The sequence below is a fragment of the Aulostomus chinensis genome, chromosome 9 (genome assembly GCF_037954235.1).
Source record: "Aulostomus chinensis isolate RoL2024-O1b breed Wild chromosome 9, RoL_Achi_v1.0, whole genome shotgun sequence".
Classification (NCBI taxonomy): Eukaryota; Metazoa; Chordata; class Actinopteri; order Syngnathiformes; family Aulostomidae; genus Aulostomus; species Aulostomus chinensis.
This window is the reverse complement of record NC_141328.1, coordinates 3463393-3488680: the sequence shown is the minus strand read 5'-3', so window position 1 is coordinate 3488680 and position 25288 is coordinate 3463393. Positions and strand designations below refer to the sequence as shown.

The 25288-nt window shown below is 48.1% G+C and overlaps 1 protein-coding gene across 6 annotated transcripts in view; it reads left to right on the top strand.

The window, feature by feature from the left end:
- Positions 1-23995, top strand: part of gripap1 (GRIP1 associated protein 1) — a 24706-nt gene extending 711 nt beyond the window's left edge. The window contains exons 1-30 of one of the 6 annotated variants that reach the window (XM_086213147.1): positions 1-370; positions 771-837; positions 956-1017; positions 1094-1120; positions 1344-1451; positions 1531-1693; positions 3442-3605; positions 3696-3735; positions 5534-5700; positions 6285-6332; positions 6421-6452; positions 6768-6815; positions 6926-7025; positions 7583-7660; positions 8391-8483; positions 9010-9051; positions 9925-10059; positions 10845-10940; positions 11073-11183; positions 11269-11370; positions 11486-11599; positions 11954-12031; positions 14651-14746; positions 15096-15152; positions 15526-15625; positions 17146-17276; positions 18864-18980; positions 20043-20136; positions 21414-21589; positions 21838-23995. The exon at positions 1-370 is cut by the window's left edge and continues 190 nt beyond it. In XM_086213147.1, coding sequence (XP_086069273.1) covers positions 338-370; positions 771-837; positions 956-1017; positions 1094-1120; positions 1344-1451; positions 1531-1693; positions 3442-3605; positions 3696-3735; positions 5534-5700; positions 6285-6332; positions 6421-6452; positions 6768-6815; positions 6926-7025; positions 7583-7660; positions 8391-8483; positions 9010-9051; positions 9925-10059; positions 10845-10940; positions 11073-11183; positions 11269-11370; positions 11486-11599; positions 11954-12031; positions 14651-14746; positions 15096-15152; positions 15526-15625; positions 17146-17276; positions 18864-18980; positions 20043-20136; positions 21414-21589; positions 21838-21924 — 2766 coding nt within the window. In that variant the 5' untranslated portion in view covers positions 1-337 and the 3' untranslated portion in view covers positions 21925-23995. Of the gene's footprint in view, positions 371-420; positions 563-770; positions 838-955; positions 1018-1093; positions 1121-1343; positions 1452-1530; positions 1694-3441; positions 3606-3695; positions 3736-5533; positions 5701-6284; positions 6333-6420; positions 6453-6767; positions 6816-6925; positions 7026-7582; positions 7661-8390; positions 8484-9009; positions 9052-9924; positions 10060-10844; positions 10941-11072; positions 11184-11268; positions 11371-11485; positions 11600-11953; positions 12032-14650; positions 14747-15095; positions 15153-15525; positions 15626-17145; positions 17277-18863; positions 18981-20042; positions 20137-21413; positions 21590-21837 lie in introns of those variants that run through there. The other 5 variants (XM_086213151.1, XM_086213146.1, XM_086213149.1 and 2 more) reach the window with 5 other exon arrangements.
- Positions 23996-25288: the final 1293 nt, after the last annotated feature.

Below are 25288 nucleotides of genomic sequence, written 5' to 3'. Positions count from 1 at the left end.
TGTTGCCAGCTTAGCTTAGCCACCCCTCCGGACCGATGGGAAAGCAGCCAGCTGACTCGGAAGCGACATGTGAAGCTTCAGCTTCAATGTTATCACTAAACTAAAGTCGAGGTTCGAGTCATCGGGAGGATTTACGAGCTGGAGGAGGCTGGAGGCTGACATCTGTTAGCATGTTAGCAAGATGGTGCTGCGGACCGTTAGCGGTCAGCTGACTGTTCATTGGTTGGAGTGACAGTTAAACAACATCCTGGAGAGAGAACCGTGGGTCCGAGGTTTGACAGTGTCAAGCTCCACACGAATATTCAGCTACAAACAAGTCAGACATGCAGACTCCCAAATGTCTCACAAGAAGATGGACCAAGACAATAACGTGATGTTTTATGGTTATTTTTTATTGGTAGTGAAACAGTTGCTAAGTAACTTACTTGGTTAGTAGCGGTACCTGAAACAACCACGTGACTCAGACTGTTTGATTTTAAGGGCCAGAGATAAAGAAGTCTTCATAGTGGCACACTTTGACTGAGGCGAACGCATAACCGCGTCTTAGGTCACAGTCGGCAAGGTGAATGTCATCAGCTGTCAGGACAAAAATCCCTCCAAACGTGACGGATGACTAACAGTCTGCTGTTACCGTGTGGACGCCACAGTGTCACCCTTCGCCGTTTCCACACTTTCTTTGACTGAAGGACTCTCCTCACTTCTTAATTGAATGATTGCAGTGTTAGATGATGATAATGATGATGAAGGTGTGTGTGTGTTTGTGTGTGCAGGCTCAGCTGCTGGAGCTGCGGACTCAGAACTATCAACTGTCTGATGATCTCAGGAAAAACTCGGCTGGTAAAACATCTTTTTTTTCCTCCTCCTGTTTGGTAACGTTACTCCGTCCCAGACACCCGTGGGAGGAGTCTCGTCCCAACTGTTTCCCAAGTGTGACTGTTGTCATTGTGTGTTTCAGAGCTGAACGCCGTCCGTCAGAAAAATGGCGTTCTGGAGAGAGACTTCGTCAAAGCTCAGAAGGTAAAAATGCATCACGGTGAGGAGAGATTGAACGAGAACGTTTTTCTCACTGACCTCCTTGTTGTCATCTCCTCAGGCCCTCAACAAGAGCAAGAAGGCCCAGGTGAGTCATCCTCTTGTTGCTATGGTTACCACTGGCCGACAGCGCCCTCTACTGCCTGTCTGCTCTTACTAAGAGTTCAGTTCATGTTTTTATTTTCTGGTCATTCCTGTGTGCTTCCTGCTGTTAGAATATGAGTAAGTAGTTTGTTGTCATACTAATTTATGTTTATTATTCTTTATTAATGTCATTTTTGTTGTTGCTGCTTTTGTTGTCGTGGCTGCAGGAGGTGGACGCGCTGCTCAGCGAGAATGAGATGCTTCAGGGGAAACTCCACAGTCAGGAGGAAGACTTCCGGCTGCAGAACAGCACGCTGATGACTGAACTCTCCAAGGTGACGGCCGCCGTGTGTGCATGGGGGGGCGGTAACGTCACAATGCGTGCGACGTACCTCAGTGTCTTCGTCTCTTCAGTTGTGTACGCAGATCGAGCAGCTGGAGCAGGAGAACCAGCGCCTGAAGGAGGGAGGAGGGGCTTCCGCATCGAACTCCACGCCCAACCCCGCCTCCAGCCCTGTTGATGGAGAACTGCTTCGCCTCCAGGCTGAAAACTCTACCCTGCAGAAGAAGTTGAGAGGTGTGTGTGTGTGTGTGTGTGTGTGTGTGGACACTGGGTCTTCTTGTCTTCATCTCAGGATAAAACCCCCCCCCCCCAAAAGGATCGGATGGATCCCTCAAAGCTCCGTCCACAGGTGGACGTCACTCTGAGCGTATCATTGTCAGAGTACAGCGCAAATGTCCGGAGACTCATGAGCGGCGAGGGGACGTGGTCTTAACTCTATCAGGAACACCGTTGTTCCTTTGAACTGATAAAAATTTGAACTAGACCAGACTAAACGAGACCAGAGGTGGTGCATGTGTACGACCATCTGAACCGGAGGGAGGTTTTTCCTGACTGCAGCTGTTGAGCTGAATTTTTACACTTAAGGATTCTTCCCCATTCCAGCCCCTTCAACTTACCTGTCAGGTTCACCTGCGTTTGGCAGATGGCAGGAGCTGATTTCCAAACCTGGTGCATTCTGGTACACCTCCTAAACTCTGATGATCGTTTAAAACATGAAAATTTGTATTCTCTCTTTATTTAGATAGATTATTCCATAGAGTCCAGTCCTCAGGCTTGTGTTGGCACCAGTTGTCAGCATGTTCCTGTAGAGCAGTTCTCCAGGTTCCTCTGATCATATCTGAGGTCAGTTTCAGAGAGCAGGTGTAGCGAAAATCTGAGACTGTTGCCCTTGAAAGGAATGAATGAAAGAGAGAGAGAGAATGAGAGTTTCAGAAAGAGAGTGCATGCCTGAAAACGAGGAGTAACTCCAGCCTGTTTCAGGAAGAGAGGAGACCTCAGGTCTGAGCCAGTTACTATGGTAACCGTGTCTGTGAGGCTAACCTGGTTGGGAGCAGGTTTTCTTCAGTGAACCTTGTTTATCTCCGCCTCCTCCCTCCTGCAGAGCCACAAACACTGCCTCATTTCCTCGTTCATTCAGTCTGTACTCTTTAGGATGGGGGGGTGAGACTGCTGCTTATCTGGATCATCTCGTCTGGCCTCACATCGCCGACATCGATGCTTCTCTGTACTGAAATGACTTCTACTTTGTTACACGTACTTCACAAGTGTGACGCACGTATGCGTGATGGCTTCTGATTCCAGCGGGGTACGTGGACCTCTTTGTGTTCGCGGTTGTCATGGTGAACCTTAACGAAGGTTCTCCATTAATGTCGGCTTCTTATAGTTGACGTGCACATGCTAAACTCAGAGTGAACCAACCTCAAGCTGGTCAGATTAAGTCAAGTAAACCGCTCTGAAACTGGAAACTCAGAGTTTTCATCTGAGGGTAAATCAAGTCACAGTTGAGGGTTGGACTCCGGTTTGGTTGAACCTCATTTCTGAAACGGGTCCATTGTGTTGTTTTTAATGCTGAAATCATGACAACTTCATCCCATTGATGTCTGCACTCTGGAAACACAATGAAGTCTCAACTTGTCATCAGCAAACTGCCCCCACCCCCTGGTCGGGTTCTGTGGCCACCGCTGCTCACAGACGTGGCTCTGGGTCTGAAGTGCATTGCTGTGAGGGAAAGAGAATTTCAAAAATTGCTGTGATTGGCTGATGGAATTTTCTGATTTACAGTGTTGATTCTGTCAGTCTCGCACACACTCACACACGCACACACACTCACACACACACACACACACACACACAGAGGAAGTGATGCAGCGTAGGCAAGTGTTACCCACAGCATCTTCACAGCCTCCTGGATCGTGTGTGTGTGTGTGTGTGTGTGTGTGAGTGAGTGTCGCTTAGGTGAACCTGACGTTTGTCTCCTGTAGCCCTCCAGGAACAATACGACAAAAAGCTGCAGAGGCAGGCGGTCGCCCACGGCAACCAGAGCACGGCAGAGGTCGACGGGTCAGCGAGTGCCAATGGAGTCTCTGATGTCACAGGGATAGGGGAGGAGCCATTAGCACAAGGAGCCAATCAGCGACTGGAACAGGTGATTTGTTGTTTTTATTTTGTTGTGACTCAGGTGACCACGCAGCTGGTCATGTGACCATGCGTGATTCTTCCTGTTTTGTGTTTTCAGACGAGCGCCCGACTGGATCAGACTGACAAACAGCTTTGTGGTGAGCGTCTCTATCTGCCTTTTCACTGAATGAAGGTTTGAAGGGCCGTTCTCTTTAGGTCTGATAGAACGCTAACAGGAGAACAAGCCCGTTACTGTTGCATCAGTTCAGAGGATGTAGAGGTTCTCCGCCAGAGAAATGGAGTAAATAGTAGCGCTAATCTAACCGAATCATCGACCTGCAGACCAGTTTCAAATGGAACGTCACTCGGATGTAAACAAGTTCTCCATCAGATGATACTCAGCTCAAATCTACCACTGATCTTTGTTCTAAACTTCAGTTTGAGTCCAAGTTCAAATCTGTCAAAACAGTTTCCCTTTGACATAAACCAGCGCACGTCCTCCTCCCAGGATGAAACTACAGGATAAACACACACTGATCCTTTAATGGCGTGGCAACGGCATTACACACTCACGACATCATGACTGTGCAATGTGACGCTTGCTGCAGAGAGATAATCCATCAGTTTAACGTGAAGCCTCACCCAGAAATTGTCATTAGGTCATCGGTTTGATCTCGTTAGGTATCTTAATCTCGCCGAGGCGTTCTGCCCAGTATGACTTCATAATGGCTTGAGAAGTCTGAAAACGCTGCCTGCAGATTTTTTGCTGAAGCTGCAGAAGAACAATAGGAACAAAATGATATCTGCTTGATCAGCTCACTTCCGTGTTCATTAACGCTCACGTCACACTCCAAACTCTTCACCAGTTGTTGAGGTTGTCAGTGAGAACGCAGCAGTGTTACTGCTACGCTTCAGTCGGTGTCTGACTATTGATGAGCACAAACTCCCAATAAATGCAAAAGAGAAACAAAGAAAATCCTGGAGATGTTGACCACAAGATGGCAGTGTTGATTTAGTGTGACTCTGCTGGGCATCTGATTGGACGAATCTTGTCCTGATTCCTGAGGGGACACAGGTCACCTCGTCATCCTCTGGTGGCCTTTATGGACAATGATTGATCATGTGATTGGTTCCGGGACAGATCTTCATTGGTGCTGATCGTGACCCAGATGTTGCATCAAGAAAATTCTCATATGAAAAAACATTACAGAAATCGTTGCAGAAAGTTGGGTTTGATGGCATCAGAGCACCAATCAGAACACCAGTGAAGAGTTTGACATGACTGGAAATAGACGTGCAACTTGTAACTGCGCAGGTCTACGCTGCTCTTTAATGCTTGTGTTGTTGTCGGCCGTCGTCGGAGCGCGTGCGGTAAAGCAGCACTCAGGGAGACACACACGACCGGCCGAAGGCCAGTGTCTGAAGACAATTCAGCATCTCCTATCCGACATGTTCTGGCAAACCTGCGAAAACCAAAACGTCACATGTTGAGGAGGCCGTGATGATGTTTTAAAAAAACCTCAGTTGAGTTAAGAGCTGTTCCTCCAATTGAAGTCGAGTCGATTTATGGAAACAAGTGATGATTGACTTTGCTGCGGGGTCCCATCGTGACGCTCTGGACTCAGCCGTGAAGGATGTTAGCGTTGTAAAACTGTGCATGTGCAATCTAAGTGTAACCACTGAGCTGGATTGTAGGCTGTGCTCTGAGGCATCAAAATCCTGCCAAGTGGTCAGATTTGCATAACGTGACATGTTGTCATGACCTGATGAAGTGTTGCAGCTGAAGAAAGACCTGATGGAGACAAACTGCCGTTAGTTCTGACGTTCTACAGACATGTTTGACTGTGCAGCTCAGCTAGAGTTGATCCCGTCAAAGCGCGGAGCCGTGGTGTCGAGCTGCAGTCGTGTGTGTCTGGCCTAATCGCCTGCCCCTGCTGTGTGCGGCGCCCCCTTTAGGCCTGTCAGAGACGAGAGTAGAGAAGATTGTAGCTAAGCAGGCAGCGCTAGGCTGGTCGGCTGCTCTCTGTCCAATAACTCACTGCTTTGGACCAGAGCTGGAGATGGCGCTGACCACGGAGCAGGAGGAGAAGAGGCTGCTGAGGGAGCAGGTCCAGCAACTGGAGGTACACACACACACTCACACATACACACACACAAAGATGCAGAAGCAACAAACCATATGTGTTTATTTTTGCTGCAATGGAATCTGATAACGGGCCGGGCCTGCAAGTGTCTGAGGTGTTATGGAGGATTGCTGGAACCGTCGTCATGGTTTGGCGCCATCATCTGTCCAGTCGTGCTCCGGTGGGATGATGAGGCGCCATGGAGCTCCCCTCTTCATATACGGCAGTGGTGGATGTTTTCATGGCACCTCTGACGTCACTGCTGTCAAAGTGTCTCTGCCGTGTCGTGGTGTCTCTGGTCCGGCAGGAGCTGCTGTCATGTCCAGCATGTCCCAGTTGCTGCTCTGACCAGCAGCGTCTGACCAGTGCTTCAGAGGGTCCGAGTCTCGTCAGTCACCCTTTTACAGAATGAGCGTCAGCTGGGAATCGGAAGTGCTGCCATTCTGTAGAAGTGACAGACAGACTGACCACCTGACAGCTGATGAGTGCCACTGTGACCTCAGAGCGCCACTCGTACGCCACTGATTTGAAGACAAACTTCAGTCAACGTGTGGAATCTAAACGTGTCTCGTGTCCTCCTGCAGGCATCCAAACTGACTGAAATCACCAGACTGCAGGAAGAGGTCACAAAGGTAGATGTTATTCTCTGTTGATCAGGTGACCCACTGGAACCACTGACATGAACTAGAACAAAAACCCAAATGTGCTTCTGTCTTGCAGTTGTCAGAGAAGCTAAAGAAAAAGCAGGAAAGGTGAGACACCATCGTCATGCCGTTTATCTTGTTACCTCCTCACAGTTCAACTCAAATGTGTTGTACCAATCAGAGAACCAGTCAGGGGCGACATTACTGCTGGGGGGCAGAAGAGCGGTTGAAACGCGGTTTGATAACATTCTAGCATCTCCAGACATCATGGTTTTAGATCGGTTTAAATCTAATATTACTGATAATTATCTACTCACTGAATCTCTGAAACAGGAAATGTAAACAAAATTCCACCTAAATGAACGCAGATATCACAGTGACATCATTTGACGACTCTGACCGTCACTTTTTTTCGATTTGTAGTTTCCAGCGTCTGCAGGCTGAGAAGGAGGTTCTGTACAACGACAGCAGGTTGGGACTTCCACCGCGTCTGTCGCTGCCACATTGACAGGCTGTCACGCTGGTAACCGCCGAGTTCGCTTTCCAACAAAAGTTCACATGTTGCATTCGTGTCTCTGCAGGACAAAGATTGATGAAATCAATCAGAGGAAAGAGGAGGAGCTGAAGGCTGTTAACCTCCGCATCCAGAAGCTGCAGGCAGACCTCGCGTCAGCCAATCAGGTCAGACCTCAGTTACAGCTAATCAGGGCACACGCCATCCTAGCTCCTTGCACACTCACAGAATGTTTCCTGCTGCCAACCGTTGGAACTAGAACACTTTTATGGACGGTCTCCATCTCTAAACTCCAAAAGAGTTCTCAAAGTCCATGATCCCTCCTGGGTAGGACGCTTCCTCGGTAGTATCCCTCCTGGGTAGGACGCTTCCTCGGTAGTATCCCTCCTGGGTAGGACGCTTCCTCGGTATTATCCCTCCTGGGTAGGACGCTTCCTCGGTAGTATCCCTCCTGGGTAGGACGCTTCCTCGGTAGTATCCCTCCTGGGTAGGAAGCTTCCTCGGTAGTATCCCTCCTGGGTAGGAAGCTTCCTCGGTAGTATCCCTCCTGGGTAGGAAGCTTCCTCAGTAGTATCCCTCCTGGGTAGGAAGCTTCCTCGGTAGTATCCCTCCTGGGTAGGAAGCTTCCTCGGTAGTATCCCTTGATGTAGGAAGCTGGTTGAGTTCTTGGAACCTTTAGTGTCTCTGTCGTCAGGTGTTTGACTAAGGTGAGTTTGTGTTTCAGGCATCAGCAGAGCTGAGAGAGCAGCTGCAGAGCAAAAATAAGGAACATGAACAGACAGTGACCAGCCTGAAAGACCAGGTAACACGCACACACACACACACACACACACACACACACACACACACACACATACACACATAGGGTGTGATAAAACAGTCTGGACAAAGGGACATTCATGAAAGATGTAAATGCATTGTGATCTGATCCGTGTGAATGTGAGCTGGAGGGGTTGCAGCTCACATTCACAAGCCCAAGCAGACGCAGTCGTCACATTTCCATCTTTACTCCTTCCAACAGGAAATGGTCATAGGTACAAAAAAAAGTAAAAACAGGTGAATCGGTGACAAGGCGTAGTCGAGCCGGCCGGCCTGCTTTTGATTCCAGTCAGTTGAATGTCCAGAGGAACGCTGGTCCGAGAACTGTTCTACCTTTACCTGACAGCCAAAGTGAACAAAAGTAGGTGATGCATGCAGGTAGTGGAAGAGGCAGGGATGCAGGATTCAGATGGAGCTTCCATTAGATGGAACAACAACACATCTGTGCTCTAAGTCAGTTTGGCTTTGGAACGTTCTGTTTGTCTCCCTGCTGTGTTCTGAAGGTGTTTCTGACCTGCCTCGTCTCTTCTTTGTCTTCATCCTCCCTCATCATTGTTCCTGGCCTCCTATCTGTCTTTTCTTTCCTCTTTTATTGCTTTCATTTTTTTCTTTCCTCCTCTGTTGGGACTTGGTTCTCTGTGGTTCTGTTACTCTTCTTTCTTCCTGCCCCGCCTCTCTGCTGCCCCCCCACCTGCGGTGCCCTGGCACTGCAGGTAGCCAATCAGAGTGCAGTCAGTCAGGAGCAGGTGGACAACATCCTGCAGGAGAACGATGCTCTGAGGACCAACCTAGCTGCGCTAGAACAGGTAACCAACCTGAGGAACATCACAATGTGTTCTGAGGGCCATCCAAGCTGCTCTGGAACCCGTAACCAACATGCGGTCACAATATCTCATCACATGTCCAATCCCTCTACAAAGTTCTGGACTAACCTCTGGAACAGGTGGAATGAAAGTATACCGTACTCGCTCTACTATAGGCAGGTGTACATGTTAACCATCCTCTAGAACCATGTTTCTAGAACGTGAATTGAGGACGAGCTGTTCTTGATCGGCCCTTAGGAACACAATGGACTATTTTTTGCCCTGGAACAGAGACAACATCACAAATTTAGTTTACAGTGTGACCGTTGAATGGCCTCAGTTCTGCAGGAGTTGGAAAAGTACTTGGAGACCGTCACGGAGAACCTGAACCTCTGAGCCAACAGACCAACCCAGACAAACACTCTAGGACCCATTCTACTCATTGCAATTGTGACGCTAAATTCTAGATACTCATCTAGAACCATATATAAACACATCAGTCCTCATGGAGCTGTGATCCGTCTTTCAGGAGAATTCTGCTCTGGGGACCAATCTGTGTGCTCTTGAACAGGTACTTTTGTCTCAGACTTGATTCCCTTTTCTAGACTCTCATCTGTAGATGTCCTAAAACTAATTTAGATCCCCAGAGCCTCGTTTATAACCCATAACAGTGTTCTGATATACACAAAGCAAAATGCTTTGTATGTATCGGACACACCAAGTACTCTGATTCATGTGGGGAAGAGTCTGGTCTTGTCCCACATTTGGAGATTTGTGTGCCAGCGTGTCACACTGACCCGACCGGTGCAGACTGGATCCGACTCGGCCCGATTATGAATCCCTTGTGACGTTGTGTAGTGTATCCTCAGCGTTAGTTGTTGATCACACGGTGATGAAACTTTCAAATCTCTGATTGAAGTAAGCCTGACCTCAGAGGTCCTGTCAGCTGACCTCATGTTGACCATCTTACCCTGACGTGGGCGCCATCATGTGCAAGATCTGGATTCGCTTCACTTAACTGCATGATTAACTAGCCAAAAGTCACCTGGGAGATCAGGTGATGTGAGGCAATCAGCTGATCATGCCTCCTCTTGCCTCCTCTTGTCTCCTCTCCTCTTGTCTCCTCTCTCCTGAGCGGATCAGCTGATCATCTTGGTACATTGATTATTAGATTTATTTGCTTGTAAACAGACCTCAACATTTTATTTGAGTGCCAGTCAGCTGATCTGCATCTGTTCGACCTCTGTGCTTCCTGTGGCGTATGACCATGAATAAAAAGACCAATGGTTGTTTGAAGCTCTCCTAGATGGCGTCCATCGTCATCAGTGAGCTGTGGCTCCTCCCTCTCTTCAGTTGTCTCCATCGGTGTAGGTGTGGGTGTTTGTGTCATTAATGCCAGCAACTTGTTTCTGAAAGTCTCGCTCAAGTTTATTCCGACTTCTAGATCCAGACGGCAAAGACTCAGGAGATGAATCTGCTCCGCGAGCAGCAGGAGGCGTTAACAAGCGAGCTGCAGCAGAGACGAGCTGAGCAGGAGAGTCTACTGGCCCAGAGAGACGACCTGGACTCCCAGCTGCAGGTGACGCACCACTGTCCTCTCATTCACCTTGTTTCACCTGGATCGTCAATACGATCAGTAACATCCTCCAGCGGCGGCCGGTCACAGGCAACATGTTCATTAATAATAGTTTCGGCTGTCGGGGGGAGAGGGGGGACTTTTTACAGAACCCCGCAGTTGAACCGCAGTTCAGATGACCTGCATGCATCCTCCCAGACAGACATACGTTTCCAGTCTGTGCTTCCATCTACCTGCTAGCTGTTATTCAAACGCTACGAGGCTAAAACAGTGGCGGTCAGCGACGTGCTCGTCTGTAGTACAAACAAGGAACCTTAGACTTCGTGCTGTATAATGTTACGTATCCTTGTGCGTGGCAAGTAGAATGCCGAATGGCTCCGGGTGCCAGTAACAGTGACTTAGTGGGAGGTGGGGTTGAGGTTGCAGTCAGCCGATCATTTGCTATCTTTTTTCAAAGTTTGATTTCTGTAGCTCCTCTTGGGTTCCCCTGTCCAGGGACTGTGGATGAAAATGTAGCTGTTTAGCTGATTCTGGGACATGTAGTGCCTGTTCCTGCAGGACAAACAAACAAATGTTAAAACCAATCAAAGGATACCCTTGCATTGTAAAATGAAATGTCATAACTGACCACCAGGGGGCACACCAGTTAAACAGCTAAGACCTAATAATTGCTTGACTTTGGCTCCCAGGAATGAAATCTGTAACCACATGACCTCACACCATCAGATCCACGGTGACCCTGTCTGAATGTGTGTCTCCTTCCTCCTCTCCTGTCTTCCCTCCCTCAGGAGTCCAGTTTTGCAAACAGGAAGTTACTAGAACAGTTAACAGAAGAAGGACAAGAGAGGGAGAAGCTGCTGAGAGAGCTGGACGAGGCTAAGAAGGCACGCACGCACACACACACACACACACACACACACCCGAAGCCTATAACCACATTTGTGATGCATGGGAATTCAACACGTGTGTGTGTGTGTGTGTGTGTGTGTGTGTGTGTGTGTGTGTGTGTTGTATAGACAGCAGAGAAGAGAAAGGCCATGCTGGACGACATGGCCATACAGTTGAACCAGGAGAAGTCTGACCACAAGGAGGCGTTGTCTGACCTCAAACTACAGCATGAGAAGGAGGTGACTCACAAACCACCATCAGAGAGACATCGACCATCCATCCTTGAAGTGATTCACCTCACCTTGTCTTCTTCTCGCCTCTCAGGTTCTCGGGGTGAGGGCTCGATATGAGAAGGAGCTCAGAGGACTCCACGAAGACAAGAACCGCTCAGAGGAGGAGATCCGGCAGCAGCTTCGAGATGAAAAGGTGAGGAGATGGAAGAGGAAGGAGATGAGGATGCCAGCCTTCATTTAGTGTAAACATTTTGTGTGTGTGTGTGTGTGTGTGTGTGTGTGTGTGTGTGTGTGTGTATGTGTTCTAGGCTCGCAGCAAGGAGTTGGAGGGTCTCCAGCAGCGTGTTGATGAGCTGCAGGCTCAAGTTCAGGCAATGGAAGGAACCAAAGGCTGGTTCGAGAGACGCCTGAAGGAGGCCGAGGTCAGTCAGACATTCATGACATCATCAACAGTCACGTGACCAACATTCAGGTCATATGTGTGAATGGCAGGTTGTGAAAAAAAATTACACACAATCAGGAAACATGGGAGGACTTCATCGACCTTTGACCCCAGTCTTTAAGCTGGTGGTGATAGTTGAAGGAGGCGCCTCAGCGATCAGCGTTCACTGACTCAGTGTGTCCCGCCGCAGCTCCCCCGCCTCAGTCACTAGTGATCAAGCTCCATTCACCAGCTTCAACTGTCTTCATTAACAGATGGAATGCGATGTGTTGTTATGACAACGGTTTAACCCTTGGTACGTGCTTCTAAATATTGTTTGTGTGTGTGTGTGCAGGAGAACATGGAGAAGAAATCTTTGGAACATCAGGAGGAGGTGGCGCGCCTGCAACAGGAACACACGCAACATCTGGCGGTACGTCAACATGCATGAGATGCTTGAAAATACCAGCGTGTAGTCATCTCCATGGCAACGGAGATTGAGCGGAGGAGGTGACAACCGACTTAACACAATCTGTAAGTGTTTGTTTGAAACACTTGTTGGATGTCATCATGGAAACCTGCTCGCCGAGATCACATGGCGCTCACAGACTGCTCACGAGCATGATGGCGGTTCCCCTCCTCAGAGAAGGAGACCAGGATGTGCGTGCAGTTACAGAGGCACCACATCCCCCAGCCTTCCAGGGAAAGTTTCCTCAGCGTCAGGCTGATAGTGGGTCCTTGGATTGGGGAGGAAGATGGTGGATTTTGTTCTGGCTCTGGAACAAACAACCAGCTTTCCCTCTTGCAGGGATCCCAGAGGGGGGCCTGGGTCCTGGGTCCTGGGAGTTGCCCATCCTGTCTACGTGTGTTTTGGCTGGGATGACAATCAGCATCTTTACATCTGAGGCCGCGGGTCTCGGTGGGGAAATGGTGGACTGTCCACTTCAAGAGTCCTGTTCTCCGGTTAGGCATCTGTGGAGAGAAAGGAGCTGGAGTGGTTTTGTGTTTGCTTTCCCACGTCTTTGTGACAAAAGAGAACTGAGCCAGAAGGCAGTCTTGGTTCCTTTTTCAGAACACAAGGTCGCGGCTGTTTCATGATGTCATCTCCAAGTCAATGGTCTTGTGACATCAGGTGGTTTGTACGCCACATCAGAGTTCCTGGGCCCTGTCATGCATTGACCAACACAAGTGTGTTGTTTCAAACTGGTAGCAGGTTGGATGTGATGTCACACAACGATTTCATCTATTTTTCTCATTTCACATAAACTATGAACTCGGTCGCCATCATGCTCGGATAACAGGGAGCCCGCCGTGCATCATGGGATGTATTTTTGTGGTTGTAATGAGTCCTTTCAGCCAATCAGATAAGGCACTGTTCACAGACAGGCGGATCGTTTGTGTGTGTGTGTGTGTGTGTGTGTGCGTGTGTTGGCGTGCGTGTTATCTGCTGGATAACAGCCTGCTACAAGGAGCTGAACAGAGAAACTTAAGAGGAAGTTAATTAAAGATGGAGGACGTCTAATTAGCCAGCAGGTCGGGTGTTGGCGGTGTGGATTTCACTCGTCACGTGTCGTTTCCTCTTTCAACATGTCCACTTTTAACATCAACCAGAAAGTTTTTTTCTGTTTGTTCTGGTCATTTCCTGTTGTGTTGTAATCAAGCAGCGTCTTTGTCGGCGGCTGCGACCACATTCACGACCGTCTCCTGGTCCTCTGCTGACCTGTGAGCGTCCGAGTGTCTCACTGCTGTTGTGTTCTGAACGCGACGTCCTTAATGAGCAAAGCTCACTGGAGCGTGTTACCAGTGTTGTTTTCCTCGAGAATCTCTTACTTCCTGTCAGGTGAACTCCTCTGGCGGTGGCCTCCTCCAGGCGTCCGTTTCAGAAAAGAGGTTCAACAAACTGCCAGCCTCACCCTGACCCTTGAGTTGATTTACCTTCAGAGGGGAAACTGTTCGTTTGATCTGAGGGATTTTAATCAGCTTGAAAGGGTTAACTCTGAGTCAAGCGGCTGTACCAAGCTAACATTAATGGAGCCAAAAAAGAGGTGCACATACTTCACCCCTCCGGAATTAGAAATCCTCATGCGAACACATGGCTAGTATGAGCTTACTTTTAGAAGGAAAAGAAATAACCATGGTTGAGGCACATTGTGTTGCCTCTTGAATCAGTGCACGAGTTGAATGGAGATCAGAAATATTTAGTCGCACTTTTCAATTACAGGTGAAAACTGGTTGAACTGAAGTATATTGAAGGCTGTTAGATGGTGTTGCTCTGACGCTGGTATGTGAGGACGCATGATACACAGATAGAGAGACTGAGAAGAAAAGAGGACCGTTCAAATCTCCTGGAAATGCTAACAAATATCGTCCTCAACTGTTGGATCCTCATAGAAGGACGAGTCACGCTGGACAGACGGTTGTTTTATACAGTTCCCTAACAGGCGCTATGAACCAACCTGGATTTTATTCCGACCGTAAAGCTGCTCAACTGTGTGTGACTTGGACCGAGTGAATGAACGAGGAAATGAAGCAGCGTTTGTGGCTCTGCAGGCGGGAGGGGACAGAGATAAACTTGAGGTTCATTGAAGAAAACCTGCTCCCGACCAGGTTAGTGTCACAGACACGGTTGCCATAGTAACCGACCCCAAGCTGAAGTTTCCTCTCTTTCTGAAACAGGCTGGAGTTACGCCTCTTGCATTAAACCCTTTTCTGAAACTTAAAGCCCTGACTTCCCTTTCTTTTCGTGGTCAACAGACTCAGAGTTTTCACTTCGCCTGCTCTCTGAAACGGACCCCTGGTGTTCAGTGTTGCGTTTCATCACCATCACAGCAGCAGATCAGAGGGAACAAAACAGTTGTTCTTTGTCCCAGAAGTTTCATCATCAGCTGATTGCAACTTGGGAGCTTCTCCCTGCTTCACATTCAAAGAAAAATTCTCCTCTTGCATTTTGGATCTCTGCTGCTTTGTTGCGTTGCTTTGTTGCCGTCAACCTCCCGGTGGTCTGTGTGTGAGTTTGTGGTCATGCGTGTGTTGTTGTGTCTCTGTTGGGCAGGAGAAGCAGTTGGAGGTGGAGGAGTTGAAGCAGCAGCTGGTGGAGGCAAAGCAACAGGAGGAGGACTACAACAGCACCATCGCTCAACTCAAGCAGGTAACGGCGACCACCGTCAGAAAGTGTGATTCGTTCGTTTAAGTGAAATATTTACGTGAACGCTAACGTTCCTTCAGGAACCACAGAGTCAGTCTCGTCCCATCACAGGCATCTGTAGTAGACCAGGAGGTGACATCTGTCCAGTTCCTGTCTCCCTCTGCCAGCTGCTTGACCTCCAGGTCTCTGCATGGTCAAGAAGAAATGAAGTAGTCACAGTTTTATGAGTAGAGCTCGACACAGCTTCTCTGTTTATGTCATCGGTGGCTCTCAGACAGGGTGACAGGGTGTCCTCCATCTGTGACATCATCCTCTTGTCATCGGCTTTAACTGATGTCTTGTCTCTTTGAAGGACATCAAAGACACTGTGGACGGTCAGAGGATCTTGGAGAAGAAAGGGAGTGCAGCGGTGAGTTTGATATTCATCTGAGAGAGCGTGATCTAGAGAGACAGCAGGACTGTCCAGCAACACAGAGGGACGGGCCGGTCCAGATAAGAGAGACTGACGATAGAGACAAACGAAAGGACAGACCAGAGGCAGACGAGGGACAGAACAGTTGAGATAAGAGAGACAGACAGATACACCCCCCCTTGAGATTAGAGAGAAGCACGGGGACAGACAAGGGACAGACCAGTGAAGTTAAGAGACACAGAATATATTTTTCAAAGTAATTTAAGAGCAGTCGCCCATGAAAAATAATAATTAGAAAATAAATGTGCGTGTGTGTGTGTCTGTCTGTGTGTGTGTGTCTGTCTGTCTGTGTGTGTGTGTTTGTGAGTAGCTGAAGGATCTCAAGCGTCAGCTGCAGCTGGAGAGGAAACGAGCCGACAAACTTCAGGAGAGACTTCAAGAGATTCTTACCAACAGCAAGACCAGGACAGGTACACGCTCACACACACACACACACACACACACACACACACACACACACACACCATGACACCATGACATCCAAGAAACACGCCTTGGTTCTGGTCTGGTTAATCTCAAGGTCTTCGGATCAGCTGGGTTGTCGCTGACGAGGTCCAACAATGAGACACCTGACAGACACGTGGTGCCACCCTGGCGATTGTTGGGACCATCGTGCAAAGCAGAGGAGCAAATGCTTTGATCCAGAGGAACAAGTCCTCTTAGCTTAGACTAATCGTCCTCAGCAAATTGTCCAGTGTAGATGACGGCATTGTGGCATCTCAGTGTGACTTCCTGCCAGTCTGATCTGATACTTTAACAAGTCTCTGTGTTGACCTCTGAGTGACCCCATATCTGTGTTGATCATCATCAAGCGTGGATTTACTTTCCCTGTTGATGGGAGGATGAGTATTTAGAGATGGGCAATGTTCCTCTTTAAATGCTCTGATCAGCTGGTGTGTTTGTGTTTAAAGGTGCAATGGGTGCGATCACCGCGGCGTGCTAAGTCTGCCTCAGGAGGTTCTGGCTCCGTCCGGAACCTTCTGTTCAATATTTAATACAGCGCTCTGATTCCCAGAGCTGAGGTGGACACGCTGGCGTCTGCTGTAACACACAAACAAGACACACACACACACACACACACACACATACACTTGAACACACACACATACACACAAATACACACACGCGCACGCACACACACACTTGAACACACACACACACACACACTTGAACACACACACGCACACACACAAACTTGAACACACACACGCACGCACCCACGCCTGAACAACCCTTCTCATTCCATTTGTCCTCAAACTGCTTCAGTGTCTTTTTTCCTGTTTTATCTTTGCCTTTTGTTGCAGATCTTTTTCATTTTGAGCCTCCATCCAGTTCTTAAACAGTCTCGTTGACTGGTGCACAGGCACGCACACACACACACACACACACACACACGCACACACACACACACACACACAATCGCTCTCTCTCTGGGTGGTGCAGGGCGGTCCTCACCATCATCTATAATCTATGAGACTGATGAATGTTTAAAAGCCTTTTCTGCACAAACCTGAGAATCAGACATTTTAAAGTAGCTACTTATCTCTCTGCCAGCACCTGCCTTAAAGGGACGGTCCACTGCCTTAAAGGGACATTTACTGTTCGCCCCCTTAAATTGACAGTACACTGTCTTAAAGGGCAAGTCTTTAAAAGACAGGAGGCGGGACACCTTTGCAGCACTTCATCATTTAATTTTTAACGGTATTTTGACTCACTCTGTTAGAGTTTAATAAATATCGTGCTTTCATGCAAATTGAAATTTTCCATTGATTGAATGAAAATTTATTAAATTTCCATAAATTGTGCAGTGCCCATCTCAGTGGGGTGTGGCAGAGGAAACACAGAAGCCCCACAGTCGCTACCTGTGAGGCGAACTGGAATTCAGCTGATGGCGGTCTGTTGAGGACTGATCGGATCTTGTGTCTTTCAGGTCTGGAGGAGCTGGTTCTGTCCGAGATCAACAGCCCCAGTCGGACTCAGCAGACTGGGGATTCGTCCTCTGTCTCCTCCTTCTCCTACAGAGATATGATGAAGGAGGCCCAGCCGGCCAATCAGAATAAGGTAGGTGGAGCCTAAACTAGCATCCATCCCGATGCTGTGATGGTTAAAACTAGCATCATGTCACACAAACAAATTCCATCCATCCATTCTCTACCTTTTATCCTGTTAAGGGTGGGGGGGGTGGGGGTGGAGCCTATCCCAGCAGCCTTCCCCCTGGACAGGTCACCAGTCCATGGCAGGGCCAACACATAGAGACAGACAACCATTGGCTCTCCCAGCCACGCCTACGGTCAATTTAGAGTCTGGATTAACCTGGTCCCCTCTTGATGTCTTTGGACTGTGGAGGAAGCTGGAGTACCAGAGAGAACCCAGCAGGAACAGGGAGAACATGGAGACTCACCCAGAAAGACCCCGTGCTCCAGCCGGGGCTCCACCCACAACCTTCTTGCTGGGGGGCCACAGTGCTGACCACTGCACCACCGGGCTGCTCACAAACAAATTCATCCCTGAAAAACAGAAACTGAATCATCTGATTTGTCGTTAAAAGCTTCATGTGGTCGATCCGGCGCTAACAGTTTCAAGGAGTAGCAACCACTTTTTTTTTTTTAAACGATTACTGATATAATTTGGTACGTTTGGTTTTTATATTTTTATTTCATCAGCTGTCCGACTGACTGATGTGCGAGAATCTAAATTTCAACCTAAAAGATGTGAAGAGGACGTGATGACGTGGTTTAATGGTGATCTAATGTGTGCAGACGTTGTGTATTTGTGCCACATCAACACTGAAACTGACCCCTGACCAGCCTGAGTTGTTAGTGTTGTCATGGTAACTGACCTGCTAACAGAGAGTGGCTTGATTAAAGAAATGGAGGGTGGAGAAGAGCCCATTCACTGGTGTGACCGATGACATGGAGCCAGCCAGCAGGACACATACAGTCAATCTGATTGTGTGAAAGTTATTCTGGGGGACTCGCACGGAACAGAAACCACATCCAGAACAGTTTTTCTCCTCCTCTGTCTCTCTCTCTCGCCGTGTCATGTTGAGGTCACGACCTCTGAGAGGCAGCGCGACCTGTATTCCGCGTCTGCCCCCTTGTTGTCTTGGCCACATGCTGACGGAGCTGTAACTTTCCCGTCCTCGTCCTCCTCTCTGACGTTAGATCTCCTCTCCTCTGTCGTCTTTAGTCTTTGAGGCTCATCTGCTTCTATTTTTAACGTCGTCTATGGATAGAAACTCTGTAAATAGATCTGATGGCTTGTTAGCGCGGCTCAGTTTGTGGTGAGTTGCCGTGTCACGAGTCAAACACCATTGGTGCAGCTTTGGAGGATCGCGGCGACCGACGGCCACCTTCTCTGCGGTCAGTCGTTCCTAATACGGTCGTTGCGATGTTTCGCTCTGATATGGATACTGGTTTGTGTGTGAGAGAGACTCTGATACACACAGGTGTCCTGATGTATCGTAGATAAACTGGAAATGTCTCAGTTGAAGTGGATCAGAGTCAAATAATTGTGGATCGTATCACGCACATGCACACACACACACACACACACACACACACACACACACACACACACACACACACACACACACAGACCCTCTGCTCTGATGATGTCATGTACGGGGATATCGTGTCTGTCTGTCAGTCCGGAGGAGGCAGCCCTCAGTCGCAGCGTCCAGCTGATCTGTCTGATGACGAGGTCGGAGAACTCTTCCAGCGGCTCGCCGAGGTTCAGCAGGAGAAGTGGATGCTGGAGGAGAAGGTGAGGAGACACAGTTAACCAGAGGTCAGAGGTCACACGTCCTGTCTTTGTCTCAAAAGGCCGCTAGTGATGCCTTCAGTCAACAATCAAGGCAACAACAATTCCAGGCTGTTGGAGTTGCTGCTTTATTGAGGTCTCTGCTGCTCCACTGCAGCTCTCAGCGCACGGAACTTCAGTAGAACATTGGTAGAACATCACTGCAATAGAGCACTGGTAGAACATCACCCCAGTGGAGCACTGGTAGAACATCACCCCAGTGGAGCACTGGTAGAACATTACCCCCGTGGAGCACTGGTAGAACATCACTGCAATAGAGCACTGGTAGAACATCACTGCAATAGAGCACTGGGAGAACATCACTGCAATAGAGCACTGGGAGAACATCACCTCAGAAGAGCACTGGTAGAACATCACTGCAATAGAGCACTGGGAGAACATCACTGCAATAGAGCACTGGGAGAACATCACTGCAATAGAGCACTGGGAGAACATCACTGCAATAGAGCACTGGGAGAACATCACCTCAGAAGAGCACTGGTAGAACATCACTGCAATAGAGCACTGGGAGAACATCACTGCAATAGAGCACTGGGAGAACATCACTGCAATAGAGCACTGGGAGAACATCACCTCAGAAGAGCACTGGTAGAACATTACCCCAGTGAAGCCAAGGTAGAATATCAAGTCAGTCAAGGATTGGTAGAACATCACGCCAGTGAAGCTCTGGTAGAACGTCATGCCAGTGAAGCTCTGGTAGAACGTCATGCCAGCGAAGCTCTGGTAGAACGTCATGCCAGTGAAGCTCTGGTAGAATGTCATGCCAGCGAAGCTCTGGTAGAATGTCATGCCAGCGAAGCTCTGGTAGAATGTCATGCCAGTGAAGTATTGCTTGAACGTGACTCCAGCAAAGCAACTGTAGAACCTCACTCTGGAGAAGAGGCAGCATTCTGTTGTTCTTAGAACCCTAAGCGGGCGTCGGTGAACAGCTGACCTCGTCTGTTCAGGTCCTGGTGGTTGCAGCTCGTGTGATTGACAGCTGTCTGAACTGGGTTCGTTTTTCAGGTGAAACATCTGGAGGTGAGCTGCTCCTCCATGGCCGAAGACATCTGCAGGAAGAGCGCCATCATTGAGACATACGTGATGGACAGCCGCATAGGTGTGACACGCGCACACACACACACACACACACACTTTTCCTCGTCACCTTCTCATCCTCCTGCTCTGAGTCTTTTTCTTCCTGCTGTTTTTAATTTCATGTCTGACTGCTTCACCCTCCTCTTCCTCTCCTCTTCCTCTCCTCCGCCTTCTCTCCTTCTCTCATTAGCACTCTAATGACAGTAAATCTAACGACTGCAGAGCGACTGCAGAATCCAGACACATTGGTCGGATGTTCCGAGAGACTGAGGGTGTTGCTTCAGTTTCACCTTTGATCTACAATATTAACGTGATTTAAAAGCCACTACTATGGCAACCTGTCAGTCAAGACTGACAAGCTCCTCAGGCAGGTATCAAGCTCCTCCCTCTCGCCATCTGTCGACAGTCATGAGTTGTCACATCTATCAGGACAACAAGGTTCACGTGCAGCGGCAGCATGTCTGATGTTAGCACCTTTAGCCAGGCATCAGCTAACCTGCTAATGCTAGTTAGCCTCCGAGGTGCCTACAGTGTTGGAGCGTTGGAATGTGGAAGGTTGCCGGGAGCGATCATTATTATTGATTTTGCTCATTTATTGATTCATGAGCCGTGAATGAATGTTCAGCCCTGGAACCAGGAGGACCAAAGTGGAACCAACAAGCCATGAGGTGTTCAGGGTCCTGCAGTCAAGCCGCTGCCAGATGTTGAGCAGGTGTTCACCAACATGCAGCCGTTAAATATTAACACACACACACTGCTCACTCAGCATACGTGTGTGTGTGTGTGTGTGTGTATACACTTTGGTGTGTGTTCAGTGGTAACACGATATTTGCCTTGGACTCTGAAGAGGCTCCGTGTTCATGTCAGCACGTTTAACCTGATAATGGCGTCCACTGTATGCATTCAACAGAAGCATGAATATCATCCGCCATCTTTGTTCCATCCATCCATTTTCTATACCACGAACCCGGGGGGGTTGGAGCCTATCAAGGACACTTGGACATGGTCACCGGGGAAAGTGAGGATCAAACCAGCGACCCTTCGGTTGCTAGACGACCACTCTACCTCCGAGCCACGCCACCGCCCCATCTTTGTTGAAAGTTTCAGTTTGACTCTGGTGACTAACTGAAGGCCGTACATGATGTTGCTGCCCACCTTCGCCTCCAGAGTGTTTGATGTCACCTGATCAGCTCACCAGTGTGATAGACTTGGAGGACATGTTTGTTCATGGCAGCTCTGAAACGCACCCGGGTGGTCCAGGTGCAAAAGTCTCTTCATTGTCTCTCCTTGTCTCCTCAGACGTGTCAGGTGGTGGCGCCGTCGGAGGTCATGGAGGCTCTCAGGGCGAGCGAGGGGGTCTGGGCTCGGTCCTCAGAGATCTGGTCAAACCAGGAGACGAGAACCTGAGAGAGATGAACAAGAAGCTGCAGAACATGTTGGAAGAGCAGCTGACCAAGAACATGCACCTGCAGAAGGTGAGCCAGGGGGCGGGGCCTCCACTTCATCACATTTAAAAGCAACAGTAAATGAATGAAGTCAAACAGCTCTAATAAACATCCTATCACATTGTATTGATCACTGTTATATAAGTCCCAACACCAAATAAATGATGGTGACGTGTCATCAGGTGACCTCAGGTCAGCCAGTCAGGTGTCACTACATTTCTAGATGTTTCTGTCTTTGTTTGATGAATATTAAATTATTTCCTCTGTCTGTGTTTCAGGACCTGGAGCTTCTGTCCCAGGAATTAGTCCGTCTCAGTAAAGATAGCAGCCCTGCTGGTGGTGGTAGTGCAGCTGGCTCTGGATGAAGCTATCACCTGAACCTTCCGTCCATTCCCCCCATAGCTGGGGGCTGGGCTCAGACTAACAACTGGAACCAACTCCTTCCATCCCATTCTGCAAATTCATGACCTAAGACCTGATGTGGGCCCAGACTACTGTTTGGAATCAATGTAACTGCAACCTCCCAGGCCAGCAACTCAATGCTGGAATTTGCTAACAGGATGACGCTAAAGAAATTGTGGGAATGGAAAGCTCAACAATTTTGCTATTGAATGTACTGTAAATAGACTGCACCATTCACTCTGCTATCTGTTGGGTGCTGCTTACGACCTGGAAAACACTCGGAACGTCTGTGTCTTAACAAGTCTGTTGGGGTCCTGGCTATGACCTGGAATGCTGACATTGTGAGTTGACATTTCCTGACTGAATGACTGATTTTATTGGTTTCTGTGTGCAGTAACTGTTGTGATCTGACTATTTCCTGGGCTACTCCTGCAACACACTTGCATGCTACAGCTACTATATTACAAAAATATGTGGTGGCTATGTCCTGGATAGTCTCTCTCTCTCTCTCTCTCTCTCTGTCTGTCTCTCTCTCTCTCTCTCATTGTCACCGATTGTAACATAAGTTTATTTCTTTCTCTTCGTTACACGGCAGCCTTCAACCGTCTCTATGACAACCGTGTCATGTGAGGTGTCAGCGTTTCATCAAACTGAGACATGAATTCGTTGCACTTGAACTCACCAAAGTCAACTCACTTTGTTAATGCAAGCGTTGGCCTTGGCTACGTCCTGGACTGAACTGATCTCGTGTTGTGTTCTGAACAAACGTGAAGCTGGATGTCAAGTGCTCAAACACCCTGATCAGAACTCCATTCTGAGAAGCATAATTCCAAAAGTTATTTTGTCGTCATGGCAACAGGCCTCTCAAATCGTGACTTTGTACGATGCTTGAATCTCCATCTTAATGTTGGTATTTCAGCACCGTTTTGATCTGTTTATTACCCCTAAATCACCGTAAAAATCTACATTGGAAGCAGCTGTCGTTCAGACACACTTCCTGGTGATGATGTCATGATGGCGGCGATGGTGATGTCATGAGACAGCGAAATGGTTATTCAGTCACCATACTGACAGAGAGAATCAAGGAGGTGAGGCCTGCTACTCTCCTCTGGACCAGCAGGACGGATATTTTTGCTTCACCTTTGGTCAGAACACAACGTTCCATGTGTCGTTTTATTTATAACCTCGTCTTTGGTCGCGTGTGTTGTCATGCTTTTATTTCAGTTCACTTCTGTTCGAAAGCAAATCGGTGGATTTACCAGTACAACGTTCAGACTTAAATTTTATTGTTTTGTTTTTGTTTTTGCTGACTGATGATTTTAATGTGAATAAGAACAATTTCAAACCTATTTAGATTAACCGTTTCAAATCAAGCACCTGCTTTAAAGAAATGTGACAAAACCAGCTCCGTACATACCGTCCGGCATCGAACCTGTGACATTTCGCTCATATCATGATGTCGCTCCTTCGCTGCTCGTGTTTTTGTGACTGATTTCATTTATTTAATCACAGCAGGTACTGCCGCCTCGACCTTTGTCTTGCTTTAACAAGTCCTCCTGTTTGGTTTGTCAAACGGCGCCATCAGAAACGGTTCCTGTCAGCTCTGCTTCTGGCTACATGGCCCCTGACTACACCCTGGGCTACCATCCCCCACAGGCTGGGTTCTGACTAAATCCTGGACTGTGTGTTCACACTATGTGATTCTGATGTTTGGCGTTTACGTGTAACACAAGTGGACAACATGTACTTGTTCTCAGAGCAGCTTCTCTTGAAGAAAAACATGAGGCCACGTTCAAAGGCTGTGGATGTCCAAATATTTTTGTTCGGTTTGCTGATGCGGCGTCAAGACATCTGCTTCTCTCTCAGCATCGGAAGACGGAACCGTTGAGCTGCACTGGAAACAAATAGAACTGTTCCTCTCATTGGATGAGTGGGATGGGTCTGTGTGCTGGCCTTGTTTGGTTGTGTATATCTTACTTGTGACTGTATGAAGAATCAACTGATGTATTTATGACGCTAATTATATTAACTGATGAAAACACACCGTGCCTCATCTCTTCTTGTCATGGCGTCATTGCCTCAATGTCAGAGGGTGAAAGGGAAAAAGAGAGAAACGTGTCATCAAACTTACTGAGGTAGACCTGCTGCCTTCCAGATTTAGTTTATTTATCTTGAGGCAATGAAAGATCTCTTGATGTCACCCTCTGAAAACTCAAAACAAAAATGGCTTTTCTACTTTTTCTACAGGCATTGAACCAGCGACCACCTTATTACCAGACAGACGCTTTTCTTCCCGTCACAGCACCACATAACAATGAGTGAGGAGATGCGACCTCAGCCAGCTGGTTTCAGTCCATCAAGACAAATTTTCGACACTAAAAGGCTTTTATTTTGAAGGTCTGACAGAGCTTCCTGCTCCAAACATGCTATGATTTACGCGGCTGGTTAATCTCATCGTCCTCGTGAGCATCAACCGTAACTAGTTAGCAGCTAGTATAAACTGATCCCGGACGACGTTTCTTTGTTTGAATAAAACATAAAGTTTTTTTTTTTTTAATACAGTGAAGAAGAAAGAGATGTTCGTCACGCTTTAGCTCCGCCTCCTGCCGGAACGTGCATGTGTGACGTATGGCTGTGGTTCCAAAACAATCCGCCAAAATCAGGTCTGTGTCGTTTGTTCAGATTCTTCACGGTTAGCCTGACTCCGCCCCCTCCATTCTTCCCATAATCCTCTGCTGTTTAATCAGCAATTTCAGAATAAAACTCTTTTTGCCCCCGGAAAAAAAAAGTTTGGCGGTCACGTTGGACGCGGCCATCAGGGAGACGCCGCTCGCTCCACACTAATTAGCTGTCCAGCACTTCCTGTCCCACCGAGAGCGTCAGATTAGAGAGGTGACGGGGTCCGCCTTAACGAGATAGTGTCTGATTGGCTGGGCCGAAGGTTAATTGAAGAGGACGCGCTGCTGAGTTGGTTTTTAATTAAAGAGGAAGCTCTGAGGGATGCTGGCGGTCTGCGAGTCATCACCTTCTCTTCAAGTACCCACAATGCATCTCTGGTGAGAGACGTGATTTAGTTTCTAACTCTTAACACCAGCGCCACCGATGTCACTCTCATCGGGTTGCAACTTTTATTGTATTTTCAAAGACAAAAACGAGTTTCTTGTGTTTATTTCTGTCAAAAAGGAAACGAGACAAACTTTGTGAAATACAAAGTTTTAATTTTTTTATGGATCTGATTTTCAGGACAACTTCAAATGAGTCAAAACTGATTTCAGAGAAGTTGTGGTGAAACTGTTGAAACTTCATTTGCATAAATCCTCTGATCAA